Genomic DNA, 26,705 nt, shown 5'->3' with positions numbered 1-26,705 from the left:
CACAGGACACACAGGAAATAACACCCCCCAAATCAGTGCTCTTAATCCTCACCTGTCCAGGTGGCCCAGAATTTCATTTGCCCGGAGTGAATAGACCTGAGGTGACTTGCTGGTGAGGTTGGAGGAGTTAACAGTGTGCTCTATGCTCTGGTACAGTGCTTCCTAAACTCTGCTGCATATTAGGATGGTCAGGTGGGGAGCTTTTAAAACTCCCACTGCCCAGGTTGAATCAAACACCTATTGAACCCCAATGTCTGGGGGTGGGAGCCAGGCATCAGTATTTTTAAAAGACCCCTAGTGATTTTAAATTGCAACAAAATTTAGGAACATCTACCCTAGTGCACAGAATTGCTGTGCCATTTTTAGCATTCTCAGCGTGGGTCAAACATCCTACAGTGTTTCCAGGAGCTTGTTTGAAATGGGGATTCTGAGGTGCTAAGCCCCAGATATTCCAATTTCACCAGCTGCCCAGGAACGTGCAATTTAAAGTACCCTTGATTGGGGTGCCTGGGTGGCTCAGTCGTTAAGCGTCTGCCTTCGGCTCAGGTCATGATCCCAGGGTCCTGGGATTGAGCACCCCTATCGGGCTCTCTGCTCAGCAGGAAGCCTGCTTCTCCCTCTCCCACTCCCCCTGCCTGTGTTTCCTCTCTCGCTGTGTCTCTCTGTCAAATAAGTAAATGAAATCTTTAAAAAATTAAAGTACCCTTGATAAATAAATGTAGTCTACGATCATACTTTGAGAAACAGTGAGTGGATGCCTTGATTTAACTTTTAGAACTGTGTGGGATTTTCAAGCACTGACCCGCTGAGACTACCCATCCATGGCATTAATTCAAGTAGGGCTAGCTCCACCGTGCACTTTCTCTCCTGTGTAGAGCAAGTGTGCATAAGTGAGTTAAGTTTCACTCACAGGATGATGTTCTGTCTGTTCTGGGCGCATCATGTGAGACTATAGGGGTAACTGATTCAGGTTGTAAAAGTTCAGCCAAGAATAAAAACTGGCACAGCCGTGAATACCACCAACCCCTTGGTCATCTCTCTGGAGCTCAGAGTAGCTAGAGATTTCACAGAGACCAAGGAGCCCCAGCGTCATGGAATGCGTCCGAAGGAACTTGAACAGCAGACCACAGGGCAGAAAGTCAATACTATACAACATCCATTCGATTTTGCTTAGTGAGAGAAGATCACAGGTTACATGATCTAAGTACAGGGCTAGCTTTCTGGCCAGTGCATCTAAAGGTAGAACTTGTGTCTCAAAGGCCATTTGACAACTAGGAGTTTGCTTAGTTGTACTAATGTCTGTTAACCATAAGTGCCGATAAAAATTTTGATGGGGTCTCCTCAGGCTCTCTCATTATAGAAGAAGCTCAAGGAACTTCACATTATGATTCTGGGGCTTTAAGAAAACTGAATAGTGCCCCTTCCTCAGATTTTACTGTTTTTCTTTTCCTCTCTCTCTTTCTCTTTTTTAAGTAGGTTCCATGCCTGAGCCCAATGTGGGGCTTGAACTCATGACCGTGAGATTGAGACCTGAGCTGAGATCAAGAATCAGACACGTTACTGACTGAGCCACTCCAGCACCCCAAATTTTATGGTTTTCTAATCACTCTTATGGGCTACCAAGCACAGAAGGAACCGATTTTGGAGAAAGAGAAATGCAATGTAGAGATATAAAGTTCAGCTGTAAATACAGTTGTGCTTGTCTCTGAAAATGATTCATGTGAGCAAAGATTTGTAGCAATCTTTACTGATCCTTGAGTCCAGGGACCAGATCTATTCTCACTTAGAGCTGTGCTCCCGTGCTCAGCACGGTGCCTGGCATATCATATACACTCAGTAGATCTTTGTTAAATAAGCAAATGCATGACAGATTTAGCAACAGCTTTAGTAACGTTTCTTTTAGAGGAATGTAGATAATTTCCCATTACCTATTTTTGTGCTTCTGGTGAGTAATTTTGGAGAGAAATATTTTTTTCTCCTGATCACTGTGAAACACCAGATAAAATGTTTTGATTCAGTTTCATTCCATAATGCTAACACCCAATTAAGGCCGTCGCTTGAATCGGCAGAAGGTCTGGATTGTGCACCTGACCTAAGATGAATGACATCTTCCAGGGCTGGTGATTGGAATGACTGGAATTTTCCAGGCCAGGTTTGTTGCCAATAGGCAAAATGATAGAGATGCTTCTGTTACAGCTACTCTGGTAAATAACTGATAACAGACTAGTTTAGGGAATTTTTAGCATGATAGATATTATTTTGCACTCTGTTATTTCTCTTTTCATGTAAGCAGAAATGAAACCATTTTATTTTTAATTTGAGAAATTTAACCTGTAACATCAGAGCATATGTATTACCCCCATGGGGTGCATTTGGTCCTTTTAATTTTCCAGGCTATTGGAACTTGACTGTCGAACTTAAAATTAAGCAAGGAAAGTTTGGGGGATGAGCAGATGAGTGACCTAGCTCATCCGGCTCCGGTCAAGGGATTGCCAGATGCTTCAGAAGGAGATGCTGGTCTTCGTTCTTTCCGCCCTCTCACTCAGTTCCTCCTGGCCAGTCCTGAATCTTTGTGGCAGGGACCCTCCATGAAGGCAGGTGCAGAGGTTAGAGGGAGACTCTGATTGCCTTAAAACCCATTGTTTCTCAGAATGTGATCCAGGGACTCCCTGCCTCAGAGTGTCCAGGGGCTTGTTAAATCCATTTATTCCTGGACACCACCCCAGATCTGCTGAATCAGAATCTCTGGGGGTGGTATCTTGAATCTGTGTTTTTAGCAATATTGATTTTTTAATAATATCTAATGTGCACTGAGGTTTGAGAACATGTACTTTTTCTGAGAGGGGATTTTATGTAGGAAAGTCACCTGACAGGAAGTAGGGTTTCTTGTGCTTTCAACATTGCCTCCAGCCTTTGCCCCAGCCCCTCTGGGGCCCCTGTGCTTTACTTACCAGCCCTCTCTGCCCTCAGGCGGAGCAGGTGCCCTGGCTCTGGGCTCAGGGCCTCTGCCAAATGTTTTCCGCCATCCCTGAACTTCCTGTTCTTCCCAGAAACGTTGGCACAGGCCAAGGACAGTCAGACAGTGGCGGAGGCATGTGTCCAGCTCGGGGAGCTTGGAAACTGAGCCCGTGTGCACACTGAGTCAGCCCTCTCTGTGGGGGAAAGGAACAAGAGGTCTGGTGAGTCGGCTGCCAGTCCACAGAGTGGGTAACCCCTCAATGTGGCGGGCCGTGGGCAGTCAGGAAGGACCCGGCCTCTGGAGTGGCTCCCCCAGCTTCGAGGGCAGTGGTTCGGAACCTTGGCCCCGCTGCCCAATGCACAAACTTTATGTTCCTGGGGGCACAAGCTGTCCAACTACCGCCTTTTCTGCTTTTTGTGAGAACACTGAGGAGTGAACGAGAACAGTAGGGACATGTTCACTGTGATATCAGCGGTGGCCACAAAGGCACCCACACAGGCTTTAGCCCCTCCTGGCTCCGTCAGTTCTGTCCTCCGTCAGAGGCTCAACACAAACCAACTGAGTCACTGAAGTCAGAAGGAGGCTTGTTATGCCCATGCATAAAGACCTCCAAAAAAAGCCCCAGAATACTAATCTTTTTAAAAAAAAAAATCTGTTTTCAAGGCCATTTCAGAGAAGGAGACTGGATACAGCAACCTAATTTGAGACTATACTCAATATAAAGGCAGAATCATCTCATGGTTTTTAAATATGTATTCATTAATATATCACAACAGACTATCAGATCGACTAACAACAACCCAGCACAACAACCAACTTTTATTCAGTGCCTGCCAACAATGATCTCATTTAATCCGCATCCCATTGAGGGCAGCTTCTCTCCTAAATATTAACACACCAAAGAGAACCATCCTTCCAACGTGATTTGTCCTCAGCATACTGTGTCCAGGAGTCCAGGTTGAATAACTGCATTTATTTCTTTAAGATTTTTTTTTTAAGTAATCTCCACACCCAACGTGGGGCTTGAGCTCACAACCCGTGACCAAGAGTTGCACCCTCTGTAGACTGAGCCAGCCAGGCGCCCCCAACTCCATCTACTTTGAGGAGTGAGAGAGAGAGACAACAGAGCCACAGTGCCTAGGTGAAAACTCACATTGCTGGTTCCTACTAGAATCTACTTATGTTTTGGGAAAAATATTAACTTAGGATTTCCAAGCCTGAATTATAATTCTGGCTCTTCTGCTAATTAGCTGTTGATCCAAGGCAGGTCACAACCTCTCTGAATCTTCCTACCTTTCTCATGTTTTATTTATTTTTTGAGGCCCAAGTGAAATAATATTTATGAAAATGGATAAACTATACAGTGCTAGAAAGGGTCAGATAATATTAAAATGGTTCTAATAAATATGGTAATTATTATTATGGTATATTTACCTAAAGGCCATGTGACTCCTTGCCACTTAATTTTGAAGTTGACTATTTGCCACTTTCCCTCCTTTGCCCCCAAGTAAACTTCTTGAGAGCAGTAACTATGTCTTACTAATTTTTGCCTCTTAAGACTGTTTTGGGCACATAGTAGGTCATCAATAAATGTTTCTTGAATGAATGAATAAATAAAAGAAAATTTCAGAGGAATTTTGAAGGTTCCCATCCAGGCTGAGTGTAGTCCATGGAGGGCAAAATCATTCAGAATTACCTGCTTCAACCACGTGGTCCATCGTTGGGAACCTTTTGTACACAGCTGTGCTCACAGAACGGAAGATAAGCAGAGATGTGAGATTTACGTAGCGCATCAATGTCCTTCTGAGTAGGCGCCCATGCTCGTCCCTTCCGTGAACACTGCTAGAGATGAGAAACATCAGCCTGTCTGGCCAGGGCAGATTCACAAACTGGTTCCACCATCGGTTCACTACCAGAGTAACATAAAACCCTGCAAAATAACAGGAAACTCTAAAGCAATTTCTTACAGCAGACATGTTGACCCTGATGCTTTTAGCAGAATTTCAGCCTTTTTAGGGATTGGGGTGTAAAAATATGTTGTTATCTGTATCTTATGAATTTGCCCTCCAAAGAAAAAAATTAAGTAATTTGTGCCTGGCGATGCCATAGCACCCAGTAAGTGGGTATTAGAGTTCAAATATTGACAGCAAAAATGGACAGTTAGTGAAGAGGAAGCTTGATTGTCCAATAACAAATGATGACCTCAAACTTGTTTGGTGTTAATTTAGCCAAAGCAGCCCTGAAGGCAAACCTTGCGGGTGGTTGGGGTTCTATTGCAAAGCAGTGGCTTTTCAGGCATGCCTCCCAGCTTGGAAACACTCCCATGCAGAGTCATCCATGTCATCCTAACGGAGACAGCTGTGTGGCTGCATTCTGCGTGTGACCTATACTTACCAAGCACAAAGGTTACTGGAATTTGTTCAGCATATCTGTCACAGTAAATTGATAATTTTTCAAAGTAACGTTTTTGGGCTCCTGTAAGTAACAATCTGGAGCAAAAATAAAATGCACAGCCCTTTATGATATTATACTTCTGCACCTGCTTTGCAAGTGATATTCAGTGCAAACAATTAAGCACAAATAATTGTAATTATTTTTAAGGAGCAATAACGTTTTTTCCTACCTAAGCTGACGTATCTCAAAAGTTTTTAATTGCTGAATGGTTCAAGTACCAATGTTTTTAATACATAAATGTTATTGGCCATTAGACAGTGGGGTTTATTAACTTTTATTTTTAGATACTTTATATTTTAAGCTTTTATGTGATGAATACATTGGATTTAGAGCAAAATACCTCATGAAAGGGTCCAATTTTCAATTATTCATCAGGTAGGCTTAAAAAAAGAGTGTCTTGATTAAGTGAATTACAGTTATTAAGTTAATTACTAAATAATAACCCTAAATTTGACATCCTGGTCTTACTCTCTCCTGAATATGCTACTTAGCACATTCTTGATTATATGTGCTGTACTTCGAAGGATATTATAACTGTTTATTTTACAGCCTACAATTACTTAAAATATAGAACAACACAGATATAACTAGAAGTAAAAAGTTTTTATAGTTACATAATATAAATATAAAAATTTATATTACAGATCTGACCAAAACTCATTTTCTGGTATTGTTCGACAGAAATTCGTTTGATGAAACTATTATTGATGTTTATATTATAGGGAGGGGATTCAGATTCAGAAGAAAGGTCTCAAGGCAAGTTAATAGTAATGGCCAAGATCTAGAAAGAGGAGCAACACAGATGAATTTGCATGAAAGAATGAGAACAGCTGTTCCAAGGGAGGAAGAAATCCCTGGGAAATCCATTATAACATGTGCCAAAGGCCTGTTTGAGGCAGTAGAACTTGGATACAGGAAGCAGAGGGATAATGAGGTAATAGTGAGCCATCAATCAGCTGCAGATGAAAAGCGGGTGCTTACAGAGGGGTCTGGGGTGCAGGGTGGGCTTGGAGTTCCCGCCTCGGCTTTGGAGGAAGTGTCAGAAGTTCTCAAGTCAGGAACCGGTTACACAGGCCCATCAAGGTCATGCCAATGACAAGTCACAGCCAGAACAGTTACTGATACTCAAATAGAAATGGTCAAAAAGGATTTAAATATGGAAAGCACAGACCATAAGATCAGACGAAGCCAGGTTTGAATCCCAGACCTGCCACTTACAGATTTGGACTTGGAACCTATTTTTAAATTTCTCTGAGCCTCAGTTTTCTCATTGGTAAATGGGGATAATAATACCTATGTGTTAGGAATGTTATGAGGCTTAAAGAATATATTATATATACAACTACTTAACATATGGTGTCATACTTAATTGATAATAAAGGGGTTGTTATTATTAATAATTGGCCAGAGGAAAAAATATTCAGCTACTAGCTACATAGAAAGTGTACTAGCTAGAAAGTACTAAAATGATGATTTTGTCAAGTTCATCCAAAAGTAAAAAGAGATATAATCAAAGAAATGAATTCTGGCTTTGTCTTACGATTTTTGCCGAGTATAATTATTTGCTTATAATAGAATTTTAAAACAGGATTAGTACACATGAGAATGACACTATGTCTATATTTTTCTACAAGTATGTTTGGCTTTTTTTGGTAAATTCAGCCTATAGATCTTGGTATACCTTCAATCAAGATCAAACATCTATTTTAACAAGATTTTATAGTTGAACTTGAAAAAACAAAGAATGATTTGCACAACTGATCATAGTTATAAATGTAAGCACTTTGGTCTTTAGAAGGAATATATGCATACAATTTTGTGGGGTATAAATAAGATCCTGGAGCAAAAGTTGAGGCCCCATGGAGCATTTCTGGCTATGATGCAGCTGCTCTGAATGCTATTCTATCCTAAGCAGCAGTAGCAGCAATAAACTCACATTAGTAAAAATAAACTAATGAGACAATTATTCTGAAACGTCATGTGCCTTCCACCATTTCATATTCTGAAGGATTAGTTGACACAAAAATAAATTGTCCAAATAATATTGTATTTATAAGACACATCTGAAAGATCATTAGAGGTTTGTAAATAAAACTTTCCCTTTACAGATATTTTTGATAGGCAGCAAAATAGCTCTTCCTATTCTACTTTTGATAATTATCAGCTGGCCAAATTACTATCCCTCTTCTTCAGATGGAGTCCTGCTGCTGCAAAGAAGGTAGGTAAGGAGCAATGATAATACAAATTTGTTCATCTGTATGCAGGAAAGAACAAACTGAAATACATCGAAAAGGTGGAAATACAGCCTCAAAAACCTTTAGCTTTCTTAAGTTTTAACTTCCCCAGAGTAGAAATGTATGCATCAATTTTAATTTAAAAAAACTCATAAAGCTTCTCCTTGGTATTACTGATAAAATTTTATTAAGACTATAATTTTAGACATGAAAGTACTTCTTGGACATGATTTTTCTCAAATTTTCTGTCAGTCTGACAGGCATAGGTTGTGATGTTATAAAGAATAAACATCTTCTGTTGTGAATGTAACATGCCCCGAACTCAGAAGATATAAATAAATTAGTTTTCAGGCTTAGTTGAGGTATTGGTAAGATTGACAGGCACCATCCGGGATAAGATCTTGTCATTCCAGGCAAAAGAAAGGAAAGTTGCCTGATATACACCACTCACGAACACCTTACTTATGTGGGTAGTTGCTATGAGCTGTCAAATCATAAACTGAAATTATCAATGACATAGCAGATAGGCACAAATGGTTATTCATCTGTGGCCTTTGCCATTCAAAATCATCACTGAGCGATGATTTACGCATAAATCTTCCCTTTTGTACCTCTAGCAAAGCTCTGGCAGCATGACTAATCCCTCGTTGTGATCAATTAACGTGGGGCGGGAGTGAGAGCCACCTGAATATGATAGTTAGAGTCTACTTAGCATCCTAAGCACGGTTAGGTGTGGATTAAAATACTCTGTCCTGAGTTGAAGAGGCAAGAGAGGATCATGCAAAGGAGGAGGTTACATAATGCAAAAGTCAGCGGCAACCAAAGGCTCAGATTTTTGAGACTGTATTCTTACATGATATTTGATGGCCGTATAAGAGACATGCAAAGGAGGGTACCTGTACACCAAACTTATCGCCGTGTAAAAAACAGCAAAGACAATAAATTCCCTGTACAGTAGTTTGTAGATGCTGCCCCTCCACTTGAGGAGTAACCTATGAAATCCAAAAAAAGTGGCATTTGCTACTTTACTGGAGTACGTGACAGTCATCTTGGAGAGCTTTTTTTTCTAGAAGAGCAAGAAGACAAAACACAAGTAAAAAGCAATGTTTAAGATTCAGCATAAGTCTATGTCTCAAAGAAATTCAAGCCACTGACCAGCCATCTCCCCATTCTGCCTTTCTCTGTTTAAACGATTTGGAATTTGGAGATAAGCACCATCTCTGCGTTAAATCTTTTGGTAGAAAAGGGGAGGAAAGTAGTCTCTGGAAAAAGTGATATTAGAACCTGCCTCGATTTCTAAATATTATTTTCAGGTTTTATAGTCATCACCCAGTAATATTTGAATGAATAAATATGATATATGAAATATGTTGTGGTATCACCTGTCATGTATTTTCTTAATTCATGGGAAGATTTAGGGTATCGGTATGCTATATTAATTGACATTTTCAAAAGCACTGGCCAAACTTACTGTTTGGGTCTTTATTTGCTAAAGTATGTAAAGAAGTATTTATTTCATCCTTAAATTTCCTAAGGGGATCTTATGGCTCTCTTCTTAGAAATCAGGAGATAAATTGTTGAAAAGAAGCCTCTTATGGGAATTTAATTCATGGGTCACTTTTGGTGGCGTTAGTTGGATGTGGGTACCTCTGTAGTGGGGCTCTGAGTGCACGGTAAGCACTGTGTACACTTTACAAGAAAGGGCCACCGTGGTAGTAGGATAGGTGTGCTTTCCCCAAGGAAAAGTCATGCATAAAATACTGAGGGAGGTTCACTTTCTGTTTGGAGCTGACCAAAAGGAGGCCATTATTTGGGCTCTCTCTACTTGGATCTGTTCCATAGATGTGAGTAGGATGAGAATTGGACCCCAATGCCTCGTTCCAGTGAGTTCTCTGCAATTCCATTGCTTTTCAACAAGACAGCAAACATTCAAGTTCTGAGATGGCCCTGAACTAATCTTTGTTTGAAAATCCTGCCCCACTACTCTCTAACGTGGAGCATATACAGATAACATGAAATTTCTTTGAAATCTTTTTTGCTTCAAAAGGATCTATGAGGAGGGTCTTATAGAGCTACTTAGGTTTTAGGTAGAATTGGGCTAGACACAGGAAGTAAATCCTCTAGCAGATTTCTTACATGAAGTAGCCTGCAACGCACGTTTTATCTAAACAAGAAAATTTCCTGGGACGCGTGGGTGGCTCAGTCAGTTAAGCGGCTGCCTTCAGCTCAGGTCATGATCCCAGGGTCCTGGGATCGAACCCCGCATCGGGCTCCCTGCTCAGGAGGAAGCCTGCTTCTCCCTCTCCCTCTGCCTGCCACTGCTCCTGCTTGTGCGTGCTCTCTGACAAATAAATAAATAAAATCTTAAAAAAAACAAACAAGAAAATTTCCTGTCTTTATTCAGAGGTGGGAAAACAATCCAACTCTAATTTGCCTTGTTTCCCTTAAAGAAATAAAACTCTGGCACTATATTCACAAACTTAAGTCTTCGACATCACTGACGTTCGTAAAGAAACCGGGGCTTCTTGGCATAAGTAAGTGGCATTACAAGAGGACAGGAACCATGCCACAAAACCAGTCTCATTTTCCCGTCTTTACTTTGTCTCTCTGTCTAATGTGAGTACAGCCAAAATTGGGGGAGAGGAGCATAATAAATTAAGCCCATTTCATAATTTGTTCTCACAGGCAGCCTCGTTTTAGGTAACAGTCCTCCACTTTCTTTAACAGTTCACCCGTCTGTTTCAGCCTTCTGAAAAATTAAGATCAGATAGAGTAGAGGTCAGAATGAAAATGCATGGGTACTCTTTGTGCACTAACCTATTTCTTGGGTTTGGAGTCTCCGACAGGAAAGAAAATCTTCCAATTTCAGGCTCCCCCTGAAGAGGAGCCTTCAGGTCGGTGTTGCGCTCGGTTTCACGCTTCGCTCATGCACACTCAGATTTTCTTTCCTTCTTTGGCCACCGAGAAGACCCGGAGTGTGACAAGTCCAGGAGTTAAATGTTTTTCCACTTGTGGAGGCCTGTTTATGCCAATTTGCCCACTGATGACAGTTATAGCCGGGAACAAACAGAAGCAACAGCTGCTGATGTAGCTTTTTTCTACTCTATAATTATAACTCCACCTGCCGCCCAAAGTACCCCTTTGAATGAGAAGTCGGAGGTGACGTGAAGGAGGTTGGGCCCTTTAAGTCTGTTATTTTCATTTTGATTCTACCCTGGGATCAAGGAAGAAAGATCCATTGTTCCCTAAAGTGTTCTGAAGAGGCTTCACTGGGCAAAAAGGGGAATCGGGACAGTCTGTGTGTGCTTAGGATGAAGAGCGAGTTTTTGTGAGGCCATAAACTGGGGCAGACGAGAATATAAACAAGATTTTCACTCATTTGAGAGATATCGAGAATGCTCTTCCATTAAAAGCAACAAGCATGTATGTTTGTGTGAGTGTGTGTGCACATGTGCGTGCAAGTGCATATTTTAGAAGAGCATAGAAAATTATTATGTGTGATGGCTTAGTGTAGTGGAAAATAGCACACGGATTCATTACATTTGTTATCCTTCCGTGGGCAGCTAGGAAAATTTTTTAACAATTCAAAATGGCTTCCATAGTTTCCTTCTTGAGAGAGGTAGTTCATCGGCATTCTTTAAATAATGAAATAAATAATTTAGGGCCTTTGCAACCTTCTAAAGTAATGTGTGCACCAAGCATTGCAACTTCAGCTTAACTGAAATGACTACAAAAAACATATATTTTTTTGTGAGAAAATTATAAAAAAGTGCTTATTCTAAAATTGAGAAATATACATTGAAAAGGTTTTTTTTACAGCATTTTTAAGTTTTATATGCATTTGCCTGGTTTCTTTATCAAACTATAAGTACCCTAGAACAAAGACAGAGCATAGGTGTCTGATTTCTTCCCCCATTCCTGTTCATAGTTCCAGAATGGAGCCCTGCGTATAATGGATATTCAATATGCACCTGTTGTCTGATTATCATCTTATCGTCACCATGATACTTCTGTAGTACATTTGGGGGAATTTGTGAATGTTTTAAAAGCACATATATCATGCTGCACATTTTACATTTGGTTGCCATGAAAAGTGGTTGGATAGACCTGATGGTGCATTTATAAGGGTTTGCAAGACTATCAATGTTATAGAGTTTGAACAAATCTAAACCCAAGTGCTTGTGAAATAGAAACATGGGAGGTGTTTGGGGGCACCTGGATGGCTCAGGTCATGGTCCCGGGGTCCTGGGATCGAGCCCCACATTGGGCTCCCTGCTCAGTGGAAGCCAGCTCCTCCCTCTCCCACTCCCCCTGCTTGTGTTCCCTCTCTCCCTGTGTCTCTCTCTCTCTGTCAAATAAATAAATAAAATCTTCAAAAAAAAAAAAAAGAAACATGGGAGGTGTTTTTAAAAAATTCTCACTTTTGTGTCTCCTACTAGATGTGTGGTGGTCCTGAAATGTGGCAGGATTCCCAGCAGTCATGACTGGGTAACCAGGGGAGTCGGCCTCCTCTATGGGGCACGGTTGGCTGGTCTCACTTTTAAACAAGGTTAATGATGTTCATCTTTCCCATCGCACTGTTTTGAGGAATGACTAATTAATGGTTGAGATCGCATTCTAAATGCACATTAGTCAATAGTGATTAGACTAAATGAACAAACTCTCATTATTGAGTTCTGAGCCCAGTGGCTATGTCTAACATGTCCTGAAAAATGCCTTTCAGAAGTTAACCCATTAGAGGGGACAGGCCACTGTAGCTAATTTTAAAATATCCAACAAACACCAAATTGCACAGTTAACTGTTCATATGACTTTTTGAAGAAAACTTTAAAGTTTCTTGTTAAAAACAGACATTTTTCCAGATTCTGAAAGTAACACATGCTTATTAAAAAATAAAAAGTAAAACAACATATGAAGAACAGAGTCATACTCTGTCATGCCACCCTAGAGGAGTGGTAATCATTTGGCATAAAGTTCATCTTTTTAAACTTTTATAAAAAATATTTTAACTCCTATAATTAATAGCAAACAATATGATAGACATCTCCGTGTGTGTATATATATATGAACAACAAATATATATGTATGTATATATATGCATATATATATGCACATACCATTCCAGTCATATTTTCTTTTGACAGCAAACATCAGGTTATGTGATCCTGACACGCTGACTCTCAACAATCCTAATAAACACATTTGCTTTGATTCCAGTAAAGATCCAGTGACAGGAAAATTCATAAAGAACAACTGATCATTTCTAAGTGATGAGAATACTGATATTTATCCATAGGTGTCAGGATAAATCACCCATTGTTTCTCAAAGGCAAACGAGAAAAAACTGAGGTAGCCCCTGCCACTTCCTCAAGGAGAACCAGCTGTTTAAAAAGCCCCACATTCATTTTAAACTCTTCTGCTTATTTCATTGATGTGAGAAGTCTTTGCCAAATTTCTTCAGCATGCTTGGTTGAACATGGTCACGTGCATGCAAAACTTTGCATTCAAATATTCAAAGACCAGAAGTTGTATTTTGGAGAATTGGATTCTGACTCTAAGACTTTTGGACATTATTTTTTAATTTATTTCAAAAATTTTAAAAGATTTTATTTATTCATTTGAGAGAGAGAACATGAGTGGAGGCAGAGGGAGAAGGAGAAACAGAAGCCCCGCTGAGCAGGGAGCGGGTGCGGGACTCGATCCCAGGACCCTGGGATCATGACCTGAGCCGAAGGCAGACGTTTAACCAACTGAGCCACCCAGGTGCCCCACTTCTGGATGTTATTAAATGGGGAGTAAGGAATCATTAAATGTTTCTGAACAGGAAAAGGGCTTGAAAAAAATCTGTGTTGCAGAAAGGTGAGTCTGTGAGCACAGAGTGTGATGGATTTGAGTGGGCAGGGACTATAGGAAGGGAACCAGTTTGGAGTTATGGCTGTTCTGGTATGAACTGGGGTGGTGGGTGAGTGGAATGCAGAGGAAGGGTGGTGAGAGAGAGCCCCGAGGAAAACTACTACCAGAGGCAGAAACAGTTGTAGGGGCTACGGGGAGCGAAAGGAGGAGGAGGAAAGAGATGGCTGCTAGGACTCTCGCTTTGTCCTTTGAGCCCATTTGCTTATGAAGAACAAGAACTACAGAATATGATTTCAGATTTGTTCAAGTGACACGGTTCTCTGTAGGGCACCACGTAACTTCGATGTTTTATTTGATCCTGCAAATAAGAACATTTTATCAGAAAGAAATGGGTGCAAAGTAAATCACAAGTAGGAGCTCATGTGCCCAGAAAAAGTCAAGTTGTTGAATTATGTATGATTAGCTCATCCTCAGTTTTTCTGTTAATAATTCTGTTAATAATTTTTCTGGCACTTAACTCATTTTGCAATATGCTGGATCTCTCTAAAAAAGATAGTGGTCACTGCTAAAGCCCAGGAAAAATTCATAAACTTTCTATTGAGAACATTCATTCATGCCTTTTTTTTTTTTCCCACAGCAGAGTACCTTGGCTCAGTTGGTTTGAGAACCATGCACAGTGATATTTTTGCCCGCCAGATAATTTTTTATTGGCTCAGAGGGACTGTAAGCTTCTTGAGAACTCCTGCCTTACTCTTTCTTGTTTCTCTTTCTTTACTGGTTGCTGTGAAGCATGCAATCGCTGCATAGCAAGCAGCTGATTGGGACAAGCCATGTGTCAGTCCGGATGTATGGAGGTTTCTGATACATGTTGTTGGTGATAGAACTCTGCCAAAAATCAAACCAAAGTGGGGTTAATTAATTTTTTTCTTTATGACTTCAGGGGAGAAATAGAGAACTTCTAGGATTAGAAAGGCTATTGAATTTTATTACAGATGAAGCTCTAAGCTCATAAGAGACTGGATATTTGAGGAGTCATCATTACTTTCCTTACACTGAGTAATTGCCAGCTCAGCAAAACAGAATGCATTAGTTCAAATTCTGAAGGTTATCTTTTTCTAATGGAAGGTACAGAAACGCTGTTCTATTTTAGGGATGGAAGCTTAGAGTCTAGAGAATTATTACTATGGTGCTTAAAGTATATCCTGTGCTTTCTAATCAATGGTATTTCTTAAATGGATGGTACCGCTTAGCTCAGGTACATTTCTGATCACTAGAGAAAAAAAAAGCCTGCAACACAGAACCAACTAAAAAACAGTTTAGTTTTACATGAAAAGCATGTAAATCCAAGTATATTCCAAACAGCTGAGAAATTCTGTTACTTCACCACTATAGTGGTAGAAGGTGGTCATTTGGAAATTATAAAACTATGTGGGCAAAGGGAAGATATAGGTAAATAGAAAAATTCTAAGCATAAATATCTGGATACCTCTAAGACACCTTTCTGTCTGAGGTAAAATGCATGTGGAAATGAAAAACAGATGTTGGTTCTGGTTCTCTCATATGGTGCGTTGTTGCTTAATGGCTACTGTTGGGGAGGGTAGTGGGTTTGGAGTAAGAGAATGAAGGAGAAACTTCAGTTTATGCTCCATATAATTTTGTATTTTTAAAATAACATCCATATTTTCATATTTAATCATATGCAATAAAAAATCTTATTTGATATCACTTCCAAATCTATTCCTCCAGCTCAGATCTTTCCCCCAACTCCAGAATATTCGTCATATTCTCATCAACATCTCAAATCCAACATGCCTCAAACTGGACTCCTAATCTTTTCCCTAAAAAATACTCCACCTGCAACCTTTCATGTCAGTTGATGAAAATTCCTTCCTGCCAAGAGGTAAAAACCTTGGAGTCACTCTCAGCTACTCTCTTTCTTTCATACCACAGTCCAGTCTTCCACAAATCCTCCACTGTCCAAATAGACTCAGAATCTGTCATCTCATTCTCTTCTCACATCCCTGTCTCTTCCTCTCCCACCTCCCTTGAGCCACCATCATTGCTCTCCCAGCTTATTCTAGCAGCTTCCCGGCATGCCTCCCTGCTCTGCACCTGCTCCCTTCAGTCTTCTGACAAGAAGGCAGAGTGCTCATACTGAAAGGTAAATCAGGTGAGTGGTGTCGCTCCTCTGCTCAAAGCCCCTCCATGGCTCCCTGTTAAAAGCCCAAGTCCTTAAACCATCTGCAAGCTTCATGGCTTGCCCCATTTCCTCTCAGGCCTCATTTCCTATTATTCTTCTCTATCCAACGGGTCACATTCGTCTCTTGTCTTTCTTGGAACATGTCTGGCATGGTCCCATCTTAAAGCCTTAGGAATGGCTCATCTTTGTGCCTGGAATGCCCTTCCTACAGGTATTTGAGGTGTTGTCTCCCTCACTCTTTCTAATCTTTGCTCAAATATTTTCTCAATGACCTGATAATTGTACTTAAAGTTGCATACTGACCCAGCACACCTCTGTCCCCGTTGCAGTCTGGGTCCCCTTTATCCTTTTGCTTTTTATCCACGCCATTTATGTCCTTTATTTTTTTTAAAGATTTTATTTATTTATTTATTTGACAGAGAGAGAGAGAGAGAGAGAGAGAGAGAGAGAGAGGGAGCGCACAAGCAGGTGGAGAGGCAGGCAGAGGGAGAGGGAGAAGCAGGCTCCCCGCTGGGCAGGGAGCCATTTCCCCTCTAAATATACCACCTAATTCACACCTTTATTGTGTTTATTGCCTTACTCGTCCCTACTAAATTGGAAGTTTCACGAGGGCAGGGGGCTGTCTGTTTTGCTCACCGATGAAAACAAAGTGTGTCCAATGCCTAGTTCAATAAATATTTATTGAATGAATACATTTAAAAAGAGACTAGGGAGGTTCCCACTTTTTCTCATGTAAATTTCTTGAGAACCGACTCCGTTATTTTGTTACTTGCTTTATATCTAACGCCCAGAAAAGTGCCTGGCATCTAATAGGCACCCAATAAATATTTGTGATATGAATAAGAGAACATATATTTTTACTCAGATGTTTAGCCCATCTTTTTCATATGCTTTTTATAGAATGAAAATGAAGAGACTCAGTATTTTTCCTGCAGCGGTTTTATAGCACTCCAGAAAGCTAAAGACTGAGAGCGTTTAGGGACCTCTGAGTACTGACTTTGCATTCTCTCTGGACTGTGGAATGCTACACCTGCATTATGTGGTCACCTCTCTTCTGAATTTCTGTATCCTTAGCTAACTCAGGAATTTAGAGAGTAGGGGTGTGAATGGCCTCTTCCAGGCATCCATCTGTAACTCTGCCTCTTACATTTTTTTTTTAAACTGAGCTCAAGGAGATTCAGATGAGGATACCACTGTATATTAAATAGCTGTGAGGAAAGAGGCAGGAATAAATCGATTCCTTCTACTTCCTATTGAATACTCCATAGCATCATTTTGTTCCAGGCACGGGACTGAGCGCTCACTTTGCCGGTGACAAATGCATTGCACACCCATTAAAATAACAGGGTAATGAAAGGATGAATACAGTAAATGTTCTTTAATGATGGTCTAGGTGGTGGTGATATCATTCTTGTGGCACATAAGGGGCCTCGAGGTTCTTGACCTTGAATGCCCTTCTGGGATAGGGGATATGATTCTTGGTAAAGATTAAGTTACCAAAGTCCTTTAGTGGAATTTTAATGACTACATCCCAATAGCAGAGTAATAGTATATGAAGGGTGTAGATATTCTGTTAAAGGGTACTTCAGAGCACATTCAGATATATTTCAATATTTCTGTGACATAAAAATGGAGGTAAATTGAGAATTAAGTCTTGTCTTCACTCCTTACCCACCCTCTACATACCCTGATAGTTTGGGGATGACTCATATTCACTCATATCTGTTTTTCACATAGACTCATGATTAGACTAAATTAAAAGCACAAAAGGGAGTTGCATAAAAGCAAACTCCTAGAATTCAGCTCATAGACCTCATGGCATCCTATAAAAACATAAATCTTGCCTTTAGGAAAATGAGATCTGCTTGTGTGTGGACAAGGCTACTTTTTCCTTAGTATAGCATTATCTCGTTATAAGAAGACCAAAGAAAAAGGTAAGTTATATACAGTTTCCTTTCCCTCATGGAAAAACTAAGGGGTTGCTTCTTTCTCTTTGGCTTCCCTTCTGCAAACCCATCTTTAAAAAGTTTAATTTTGTTGTATTTATCATTAGACTATTTAAGAGAATCAGGATTGTACTTTGCATACGTCATTAATATCTAACAAAATTACATATTAACTCCCCTTTGACTCAGCAATCCCATTTCCAAAAATCCATCTTGAAGTATGCCTCCAATAATGCAAAAATGCATATGTACCAAGAAATCAACTGCAGCATTATTGGCAGCTGCAAAATGTTGGAAAGAACCTAAATGCCTATATGTAGGCAAGTGGTTGAATAAACTATGGTAATCCGCAAAATGGAGTACTACACAGATGCAAAAAGGAATAAGAATGATCTTTATAAATTGATAGGGAGTGACTTCCAGGGTGTATTGGGTGAAAAAAAAACAAAATGCAAAAGAGTGCCTACAGCAAATAAGCATGTGGAAAGATATTTGACATCATTAGTCATTAGGCAAATGCACATCAAAACCACAATGAGGTACACTTCACACCCACTAGGACGGCTATAATTAAAAAATAAACACAGCAAATAGCATGTGTAGGCAAGGATGTGGAGAAATTGGGACCCTTGTACATTGCTGGTAGGAATGTAAAATGGTGTGGCTGCTAGGGACAACGGTTTGGTGGTTCTTCCAAAAGTTAAACATTGAAGTTACCCTATGACCTGGCAATTCTACTCCTAGGTTTTTACCCCAAAATATTGAAAATAGATATTCAAACAAATATTTGTACATGAATGTTCATGGCAGCCCTATTCACATTAGCCAAAAGGTGGAAACCACCCAACTGTTCATCAACTGATGGACAGATAAACAAAATGTGGTAAATCCATACAATGGAATATTACTTAATCATAAAAAGAAATGAAGTACTGATACATGCGACATTGTGGATGAACCTCAAAAACATTATGATAAGTGAAAGAAACCAGATCCAGAGGTCACACATATTGTCTAGTTCCATTTACATTAAATAGCCAGACTAGGTAAGTCCATGGAGACAGAAAACAGATTAGTCATTGGCAGGGGCTATGGGGAAATGGGGAGTAACTTCTTAATGGTTATGGGGATTCCTTTTGGGGTAGTGAAACTACTGTGGAACTAAACAGAGATGGTACTTGTATGACATGTGAAGGTACTGAATACCAGTGAACTGTACACTTTAAAATGGACAGTTTTATATTCTGTGAATTGTATCTCAAAAATAGAAGAAAGAGTTCCTATAGTGCACCTCCTTTCATGAAAGAAAAGGGGGAGATAAAATATACATGTATCTGTTCATTTGTGCAAAAGATATAAAAGGATTAAATCTAATGAGATGTGTTACTCAGGATTGGGTGGGAGTGGGGTGGGAAGAAGGAGGAAGTAGGAATGGGTAGCAGGGTTGGGAGAATGACACTTACCTGATACTCTGTTTTGTAGTTTTGGATGGCTTTGACTCTTAGAACCATGGTGCCGTTTCACATACCCCCAAAATAAAGAATTAAAATCAACCAGGATGTGTTAACTCAGGTCAAATATGCATTCATACGTAGTCTTTCTGCGAAGGTTTTGAATCTTACAAATAAACATTTCACATTTCAAACCTAAGGTTGAAAGAAGGTCTTTGTCCTTTTAGGAAGAAAGAAGGTTCTAGAGACAAACAAAAAGGCTAGACTCTTAACCATAGAGAACAAACTGGTAGTTATCAGAGGGGACATGTGGGAGGATTGGTGAAATAGGTGATGGGGATTAAGGACACACTTATTGTGATGAGCACTGAGTAATGTATAGAATTGTTGAAACACTATATTGTATGCCTGAAACTAATACAGCACTGTACGTTAATTATACTGGAATTAAAAATTTTTTAAATCAAAAAATAAAATTGTGTCAAATATACCTTGATAAAGCTGTTAAAAACATAAAAAAAGATTCTAAACTGATTCTGATTCAGATGATGAGCAACTTGAACTCTTTCAGGAACAGGTTGTGCCACATACCGGGCTGACTGGCACAACCATAAGTGGTAATAAGCAATTGTTTCTACTTCTTACACACATGGTTTTATTATCGTACAGAGCTCTTGCGTCTTCACAGAAAAACAAGTTTATGGTGAGCTAGATGGAGCCAGGAGTTTCCAAGACCAGTTGTCATTTCCTTTGAACACTCTTAAACTCAGACATAGGAATAGCCATGCTGGCTCAGCCTTACAATTTATCTTACTCTGGGGTCTACTTGAGGAGCAGCAGTGAGCTCTTCGGATGCCAACTTTACGGCTAATAATTTCCAAGGTTTCAATAGTTGTCAATTACGATTCCGCCTTCCTTACATTTCTCTAAACATCCCCTTCAATTCTTGAAAATAGTATTATTGTTTTGTGAAAATGATAACATGCTCCTGAAAAATTCAAACAATTCAGGAGAGTAAAAAGGAAGGACAGAAACATCCCAAATTCTACCAATCAACAGTGACTGTTAACATTTGGTGATGGTCTTTCCAGACACATTCTATGCCTAGATACACATGCACATTATTTTCCATAAATAAGACCTTATTATACATGCTGTGTGGTAATCTGCTCTTTCACTGAACAATATGCCTAGATATGTATGCTACACATCACACATGTTTTATATATGCATTCAACACTCCCTTACTGAAGTCCATTTAGATTGTTTCCGATTTTTCACTTTCAAAAAATGCTGTGACAAACATCCTTGTGCATATTTCTTTTCATGTTTCTGCAAGTGTCTCTGCATTAATGGATTGTATTATTTTTAGATTGTAGACACTTTTGAGAATCTCATGAGAGCTATGTACCAGCTCCCCTGCGAAATACACATATTCATAGACTTCATTTTGACTGACTTTTTTGTATGGTTCCTAGATAACACCCCTCAAAGTTCATCCTTACTAAGGGTCCTTGCTAAAGATCCCTAGCCCCCAAATTAAGAATACCTACTTTAGGGTTAACTTTAAGATGTAAATTTTAATAGCTTTTAAATTTATTTATATTAATTTATCACTTGTGTGAAGTACTCATATGTCTCTCTGTCTCTTAACTGGGTCCACCCTCCAGTCTTTGTCTAACTCTAGAGGTTTGGTGACATAGTAAATAATCAGATTACATAAATTTCCATTGATTGCCACAGGGGCCAATGTGATTTTAAACACAAAACAATGCACTCCATCTTGCTTTATAGGCTTTAAGAAAGTTGCATAAACAAAATTCTCATAGGTTAAAAAAACTGTATTCAAGCATTTGATTCCTTCATTCAACAAATAGATATTGAGAAACAGCTATGTGTCCATCTTGGTGCTGGGAGTTAGAGATACAAAGATGAGTAAGGCTCCCTCCCTTCCTTCAAGGGCTTCACTGTCTAGAGGGAGAGTCAGGCATACGAACATGTCATTGTCAGGTGGGGAGAGATTACAATCTGCTCTCCCAGGGCAGGGCATTTCACACCACAAAGGTGTGAAATAGCATACACTTAGGGAACTTCAGGGGGTCCGTGTGACCGAAGGGTAGTGGTCAGGAGGAGAGAGCCATCCTCCCTGCGGTGTATTAGCCAACCTGCTCTCTTCACACGGCCCATTCTCCAGCCCCACCCATCTGAATGTTCTTCCCTTTCCTCTACACAAGACTAACTTCTCAGGGAGACTCAATACTGACTTGAAATTCAATCATCTCCAGGATGGCTAAAGGGAATTGAGGAAGCCAAATGGTTCAAGAAATCACTTAGGTTACAACCCGCGATGCAGCTGGGTTGTTTGGTGATAACATTTCCTTGTGTAGATTTGCAGATACAGATGTCCTATCTATTCAATCACTCCAGGAGACGAAAACCAGGAGTAACCACAGGCCAAGTTTACGTATAAGTAAACTTCAGTGGATGAGTAGTTTGCTTGCTGCCACGTGGCGTGTGTAAATCTTGTAAACACACAGCAATAGGCTGAGAAGCTTATTTTTGTGGGTTTTTTTTGTTTTTTTGTTTGTTTGTTTGTTTTGCCATACTTTATACCTCTTGGCTTGGACGTAAGAGTTTCAGTGCCCTTAGAAAGAAACCCCTTCATTTGTCTCCAGCACAGCCCAAAGGTCTCTTCAGTAACTTGATTTCCTTTTGCAAAGGTGAATCTCACCTCTCTGTTGTGGCTTGCCTGCCATTTTAGTCCTCACCTCTATCCATTCCTCTCATTTTTTCTGCTGCATCCTTCCTCTTTCTTCACTGACCACCGTCTCCTTTCTTTAGGCTTCTCACCTTTGGATTGCCAGTCACTGGTAACTTCTTCTAGGTCTTCACATCTGCAATTCATCCTCTGCTCCCCTCCCTTCCCTGCCTTCCTGAGCCAGGCCTGGGGTGCCCAGTGCAGGACAGGAGGCCATCCACCAGCTGAGGTTACCCCCATATTTGAAAGAGGAGGCAGGAGAGGAGTGTAACCATTTCCCCCAGCGTCGTATTTTTTAAGAACAGCATTCATAAAAATATTTTAGTTATACTGACTTCCCCTAGGATTTTGATGTATGGCTGTTCTCAGGATAAAGATTTAAAATAAAAAAAAATGCTTGGGTGTGTGTGCACTTTTCATTCAAAGTGAAAGTATAGGTTGATGCACAAAATATGTTTTTAATACATTTAGTATGTACAAATATGAGTCACAGGCATCTGAAATCAAGCCTATTCAAGCCTACTGAGAATAGGGATAAGTGGCATTTAAATAGGACAAAGAAGGATGACTGATAGATCTGCCAGCATCCCTTTGACTGCTCCAGGTCAGTGACTTCAGAGAAAACCGTTTACAAACCTCTGCAATGTTTCTTGCACATTTAATAGTTTTCTTTGGGGTTTTTTTTTTTTTTGCACATTCAATGTTGAATGTGCAAAAAACCCCTTTATGTTAGTGTCTAATGTTACTTAATTTTGTTTTTGATGTAAAATGTAACTTTTTTTCCCTTCACATTTTATACTTCACTGAAGTGAAAATATACTGTTTTTCTAATCTGGTTCACACCTATAGCCAGGGATCCTTTTTTAGGTTTGAAAAGTGTTTATGTTATGTTTTTATAATTAGTATAAATTTTCCATTTTCTCATCAGTAAATGGGAGATCACAGTAGGGTAGGCATAAAGTCACAGGGTTGTAATGAGTTTAAACGACTTAATACATATAATGACAGCAACAACTGACATTACTTGAATATTTTCTATGTCCCGGGTATCACTTTGAGTGCTTTGCATGTATTACTATGCTTACTCTTCCCTAGAACTCTGTGTGGTAAGTCCTGTTATTACCACCTTCTCCCTGTTTTTTACACACGAGGAACCTGAGGGCAAGCTTTGGAGTAATGTTCCCAGGTTATAATGTGGCAAATGGCAAAGTGGAGACTCAGATTCAGGCAGGTGGGCTTCAGAGCCTGCACCCTATCCACTGTCCTATATGCCTTTCAGGTAAGCTAGTGCCCAGAAGAGCCAGCCTTTGGCTAGGTAGGAATTTTTATAAACATTTGAAAAGTATAATCCAGAGCGTGAAATGAATGTTTTTATGTTACTAATGCTCAGTGTAGTCTGGCTAGGGCATCTCTAATACTTGATAGTTGCTACTGTAGTACATTTTCAGCTCCCTTGCTTTCTTGTTTTTCTGAATGCTTTTAAGCATCTGACTTCTGGAAAGATCATGAGGTTTAGAATCAGAAAGCGTCTGACTCTTCTAGCTGCGTGGTCTTGAGCAAGTTACATGCCTCTCTGAACTCTGGTCTTCTTATCCGTAAAGATGACGATAACACCTGCTTCAGACGGGAGGCATGTAATGATCAAATATTCAAGTGCAGAGGAAGGCACTCAGGGAAGTGAGACAATGAGTCTAGAATGTGACACACAACGCCCAGGACTGACAGCATCGTCCTCGCTGCCTCCCTGGCTCAGAGTTTTGCCAGTTCTTGATGAAGATGGATCTCACTGACCATCACTGTTTTGTTGCTTATATATTATGTCTTGAATGCTCTCTGTAGAAAATTGTATATTATTCTAATTCTATAATCCACATAATAATTCTTAGTGGATCTTTTTGCTATTTTTATCAATACTGAACATACAGAGCTTTTTTAACATACACTATACATGTTTCTAATTTGTGACATTAGCAAAAATTCTGGTGTGCAAATAATATAAACAATTTGTGTAATAGAAAATACAATTAGTTAGCCATGTATGGGAAATAGCTAAGCCTCTCTAGAGATCAAAGAAATGCAAAACAAAAGACATATCATGTTTTACATATGAATATATTCTGAGCTAATGAGGGTCATATTTATTATTGATGGGTATATAAACCGGATAAAAGCCTGTTGGAAGGTTTTTATAACATATAACAAGAATCTTAAATATGTTCATGTATTTGAAGATAATTTGTTTCTGGAATCTAGCTTCGAGAAACAACATGAAGCACAGAAAAACCTTTTAGGATAAAGCATTCATTGTGGCATTATTTATAAGAAGTGGGAAACAACCTACATGCCCTATAAGCTGTTAAGTGAATAGTTAAGTGAACAAGATGTTCTTTACATAATGGATTACTGTGCAATTATTTAAAATTACGCTTATAATTTATAGTGACATGGAAAAATACATGTAATATAATTTAAGTGAAAAGCAAGAATGATATAGAATAGTCCCAACTAAGTAAAAAAGAAGTTATAAAAAATACAAATATCTGGAACTAAATATACAGCATGCTAATAATAGTTACTAGTGAGGTAATGATTATGAATGATTTGTTTTCCTGCTTTTCACTTTTCCATATTTTTCAATTTTTGTTCACAATGAGTGCACACTATTTTATAATATTAAAACCCAGAGCAAACGCTATGTGACTGAGGATTTCGTTGCTAGGATGGGCAGCAGTATCCGTTCCGGTAGGATGCCTCAGCAAAGCGGAGTCCTGTCTGTGTGCTCCATATTATGCTGCTCTCCGGGGTTTTTGTGAGAATTAAATATTCTACTATGGGTAACTGTGGCCAGTATAGATTGCTACCTGGTGAGACGCTGTTATAGAAAATTTAAATTTCACAACCTTATACAGGACACGGGAAAGCCATTGTGAAACGATTTTTTTTTTTTTTTTACATTTCCAAAGAATTCACAAGTTTCCTTAACTAGCCAGATTTCTCAGGCATTCTATAGCACACAACGTCCCAGGAATATTTTCTTTCTGTGTGATGTGAGGATACATTTGTATGTACTGGCATCTTTATCAGAAGCGCACCAAGAAAGAAAAAAACAAATTTTGATTCAGTCAGTTGCTTTTCAAAAAGTTTTCACCACTTATTTGGTGGTGAGAAGTAGGGTCCTGGTTTATCTGGGACAATCCTGGTCTACACCTGTGGTCCTGGCATAATTATTAATACTGCCCTCATTTTCTCTCAAAATTGCTCTGCTTCAGAGAATGAGTTACATGGTCACCCTGGCGATTTCGGGTACGGGGAGAGGGGAGGAAAGAGTGGTACCATCTGGACGCTGACTCTTGAGTGGAGGGGGTGTGTGGGAGGGACAGTTGGCTCCTGACAGCCAGCCTGCCAGAGAAGGAGCCAGAAGTAGCACGCTGAAGGGACAGATAGTAGCCCAGTTGCCAATAAACACTGGCCCACGGCTGTATCACTTCGTCTAATTAGCCATATATCTATCACTTGATAGTGATTTTGATTCCGACAGCATTGGCTCTTCTTGGAGGTGGACCAGAAAATCTGTCTAGTTGATTTAAGACGCCAAAGACACACCCGTCCCAGGGTTCTTTCCTGTCAACCCACTCTGGTGCCTGGCATATCCACCTTTAGAGTTATAATGAAATGTTAGCAAAATAATTCAAATTATCATCTGGAGAGAACAGTGCAAGAGAACCGGGGAAAGAGGACAATTAAGGAATTGGAAGGCTCTTCATCCCGACTCTGCTCTTCCGAGCGGAATAACCCGGAGCAAAGGACTCAACTGCTCTGAGGTTCAGTCTCTTCAGCAGTAAAAAGAGGGGAACAAAACCTACCCTGCCTATTCCTTGGGGTAGTAATGTGACCAAAATGATTACTGTATATGAAAATGCTCTGCTAATACAAAAGCACTCTGCAAATATCAGAGACTATTAGTATCATGAAGTTTTTAAAATAAAGTAATGCATTAGCTTTAGCTAATAGCATCACTTTGGAATGCAGCAAGCATTTCCCCCAGTCCTGGGGGGAAGAAACCACAAATTGGGCAAATTTTGATGGGTGGCAGCAGGGAGGAGAGAGAGGACTGAAGCAGGCTGGCTGATCATCTGAACCATCTGGAGAGGGTTTTAGGGGGGAAAAAAAGATTGGTGGGCTTCATCCCAAGAGCCTGAGATTCAGTTGACTAGACACAGCCCCGAGGAAGCAGGATGGGGGTGGGGAAGCTGCCAAGCAGGATGCAAAAGGGAGCAGACAGGGCTATAAAGGGGGGGGGGGGGAGAAAATAATAGAACTCTGTTGTTCTGACAAGTTTTTTCAGAGTTAGCCTTGCTAGGAAACTAAGGGCTAAAATTAATTTTTGTAATTTTTGGTTATATTCCCTCGCAACCAACCCCCCCCATTCTAGATCATAAACTCCATGTCGGGGGGGGGGGTTCTTGTCCTTTGCTTCACCGCTGAAGCGCAAGCACTTAGACATTTCCTGGCACATAGTACCAGGATAATAAAAATTGCATAGAGAAGTATTTGCCTGTTTTCCCCACCCATGGCTGTAATTTAAAGTTGGCTAATTTTGTTATTGCAGTTCTGAAGCTACCAAGAGGAGGGCTGTCAGACCAGGTTTAGGGGGAGGGCCCTGCTCCAGGTCACGAAATGTTAGCTCTCATGGGCGGTAATTGCTCCTTCTACCACCAACCTCACTTCTTTGTTGGTGACTTGTCAAGTTCGGCCGTCATGACATCTTATTTGTGTTCTTCTCCTCAAGCACTAGGGCTGCCCTACCAAGAACAGAATTCTTTTTAAAGTTGAGTTGAGTTGGTTACAGT

General features: G+C 40.0%; 1 protein-coding gene across 1 annotated transcript in view; it reads right to left on the bottom strand.

Moving 5' to 3' along the window:
- The window catches only part of BEST3 (bestrophin 3), a 34,604-nt gene extending 24,016 nt beyond the window's left edge, over positions 1 to 10,588 (bottom strand). Inside the window, exons 1-4 of the mRNA XM_025883359.2 lie at positions 10,465 to 10,588; positions 8,544 to 8,713; positions 5,354 to 5,448; positions 4,656 to 4,889 (exon numbers count right to left, since the gene is read on the bottom strand). Of these exons, the coding sequence (XP_025739144.1) occupies positions 4,656 to 4,889; positions 5,354 to 5,448; positions 8,544 to 8,695 (481 nt within the window). The 5' untranslated portion in view covers positions 8,696 to 8,713; positions 10,465 to 10,588. The remainder of the gene's footprint in view (positions 1 to 4,655; positions 4,890 to 5,353; positions 5,449 to 8,543; positions 8,714 to 10,464) is intronic.
- Positions 10,589 to 26,705: the final 16,117 nt, after the last annotated feature.

The sequence above is a fragment of the Callorhinus ursinus genome, unplaced genomic scaffold (genome assembly GCF_003265705.2).
Source record: "Callorhinus ursinus isolate GAN/ISIS: 27379988/994484 unplaced genomic scaffold, GSC_fseal_2.0 scaffold14, whole genome shotgun sequence".
NCBI classification, from domain to species: domain Eukaryota; kingdom Metazoa; phylum Chordata; class Mammalia; order Carnivora; family Otariidae; genus Callorhinus; species Callorhinus ursinus.
The sequence above is the reverse complement of the archived record's forward strand: the minus strand, read 5'-3'. Positions and strand labels throughout refer to the sequence as shown.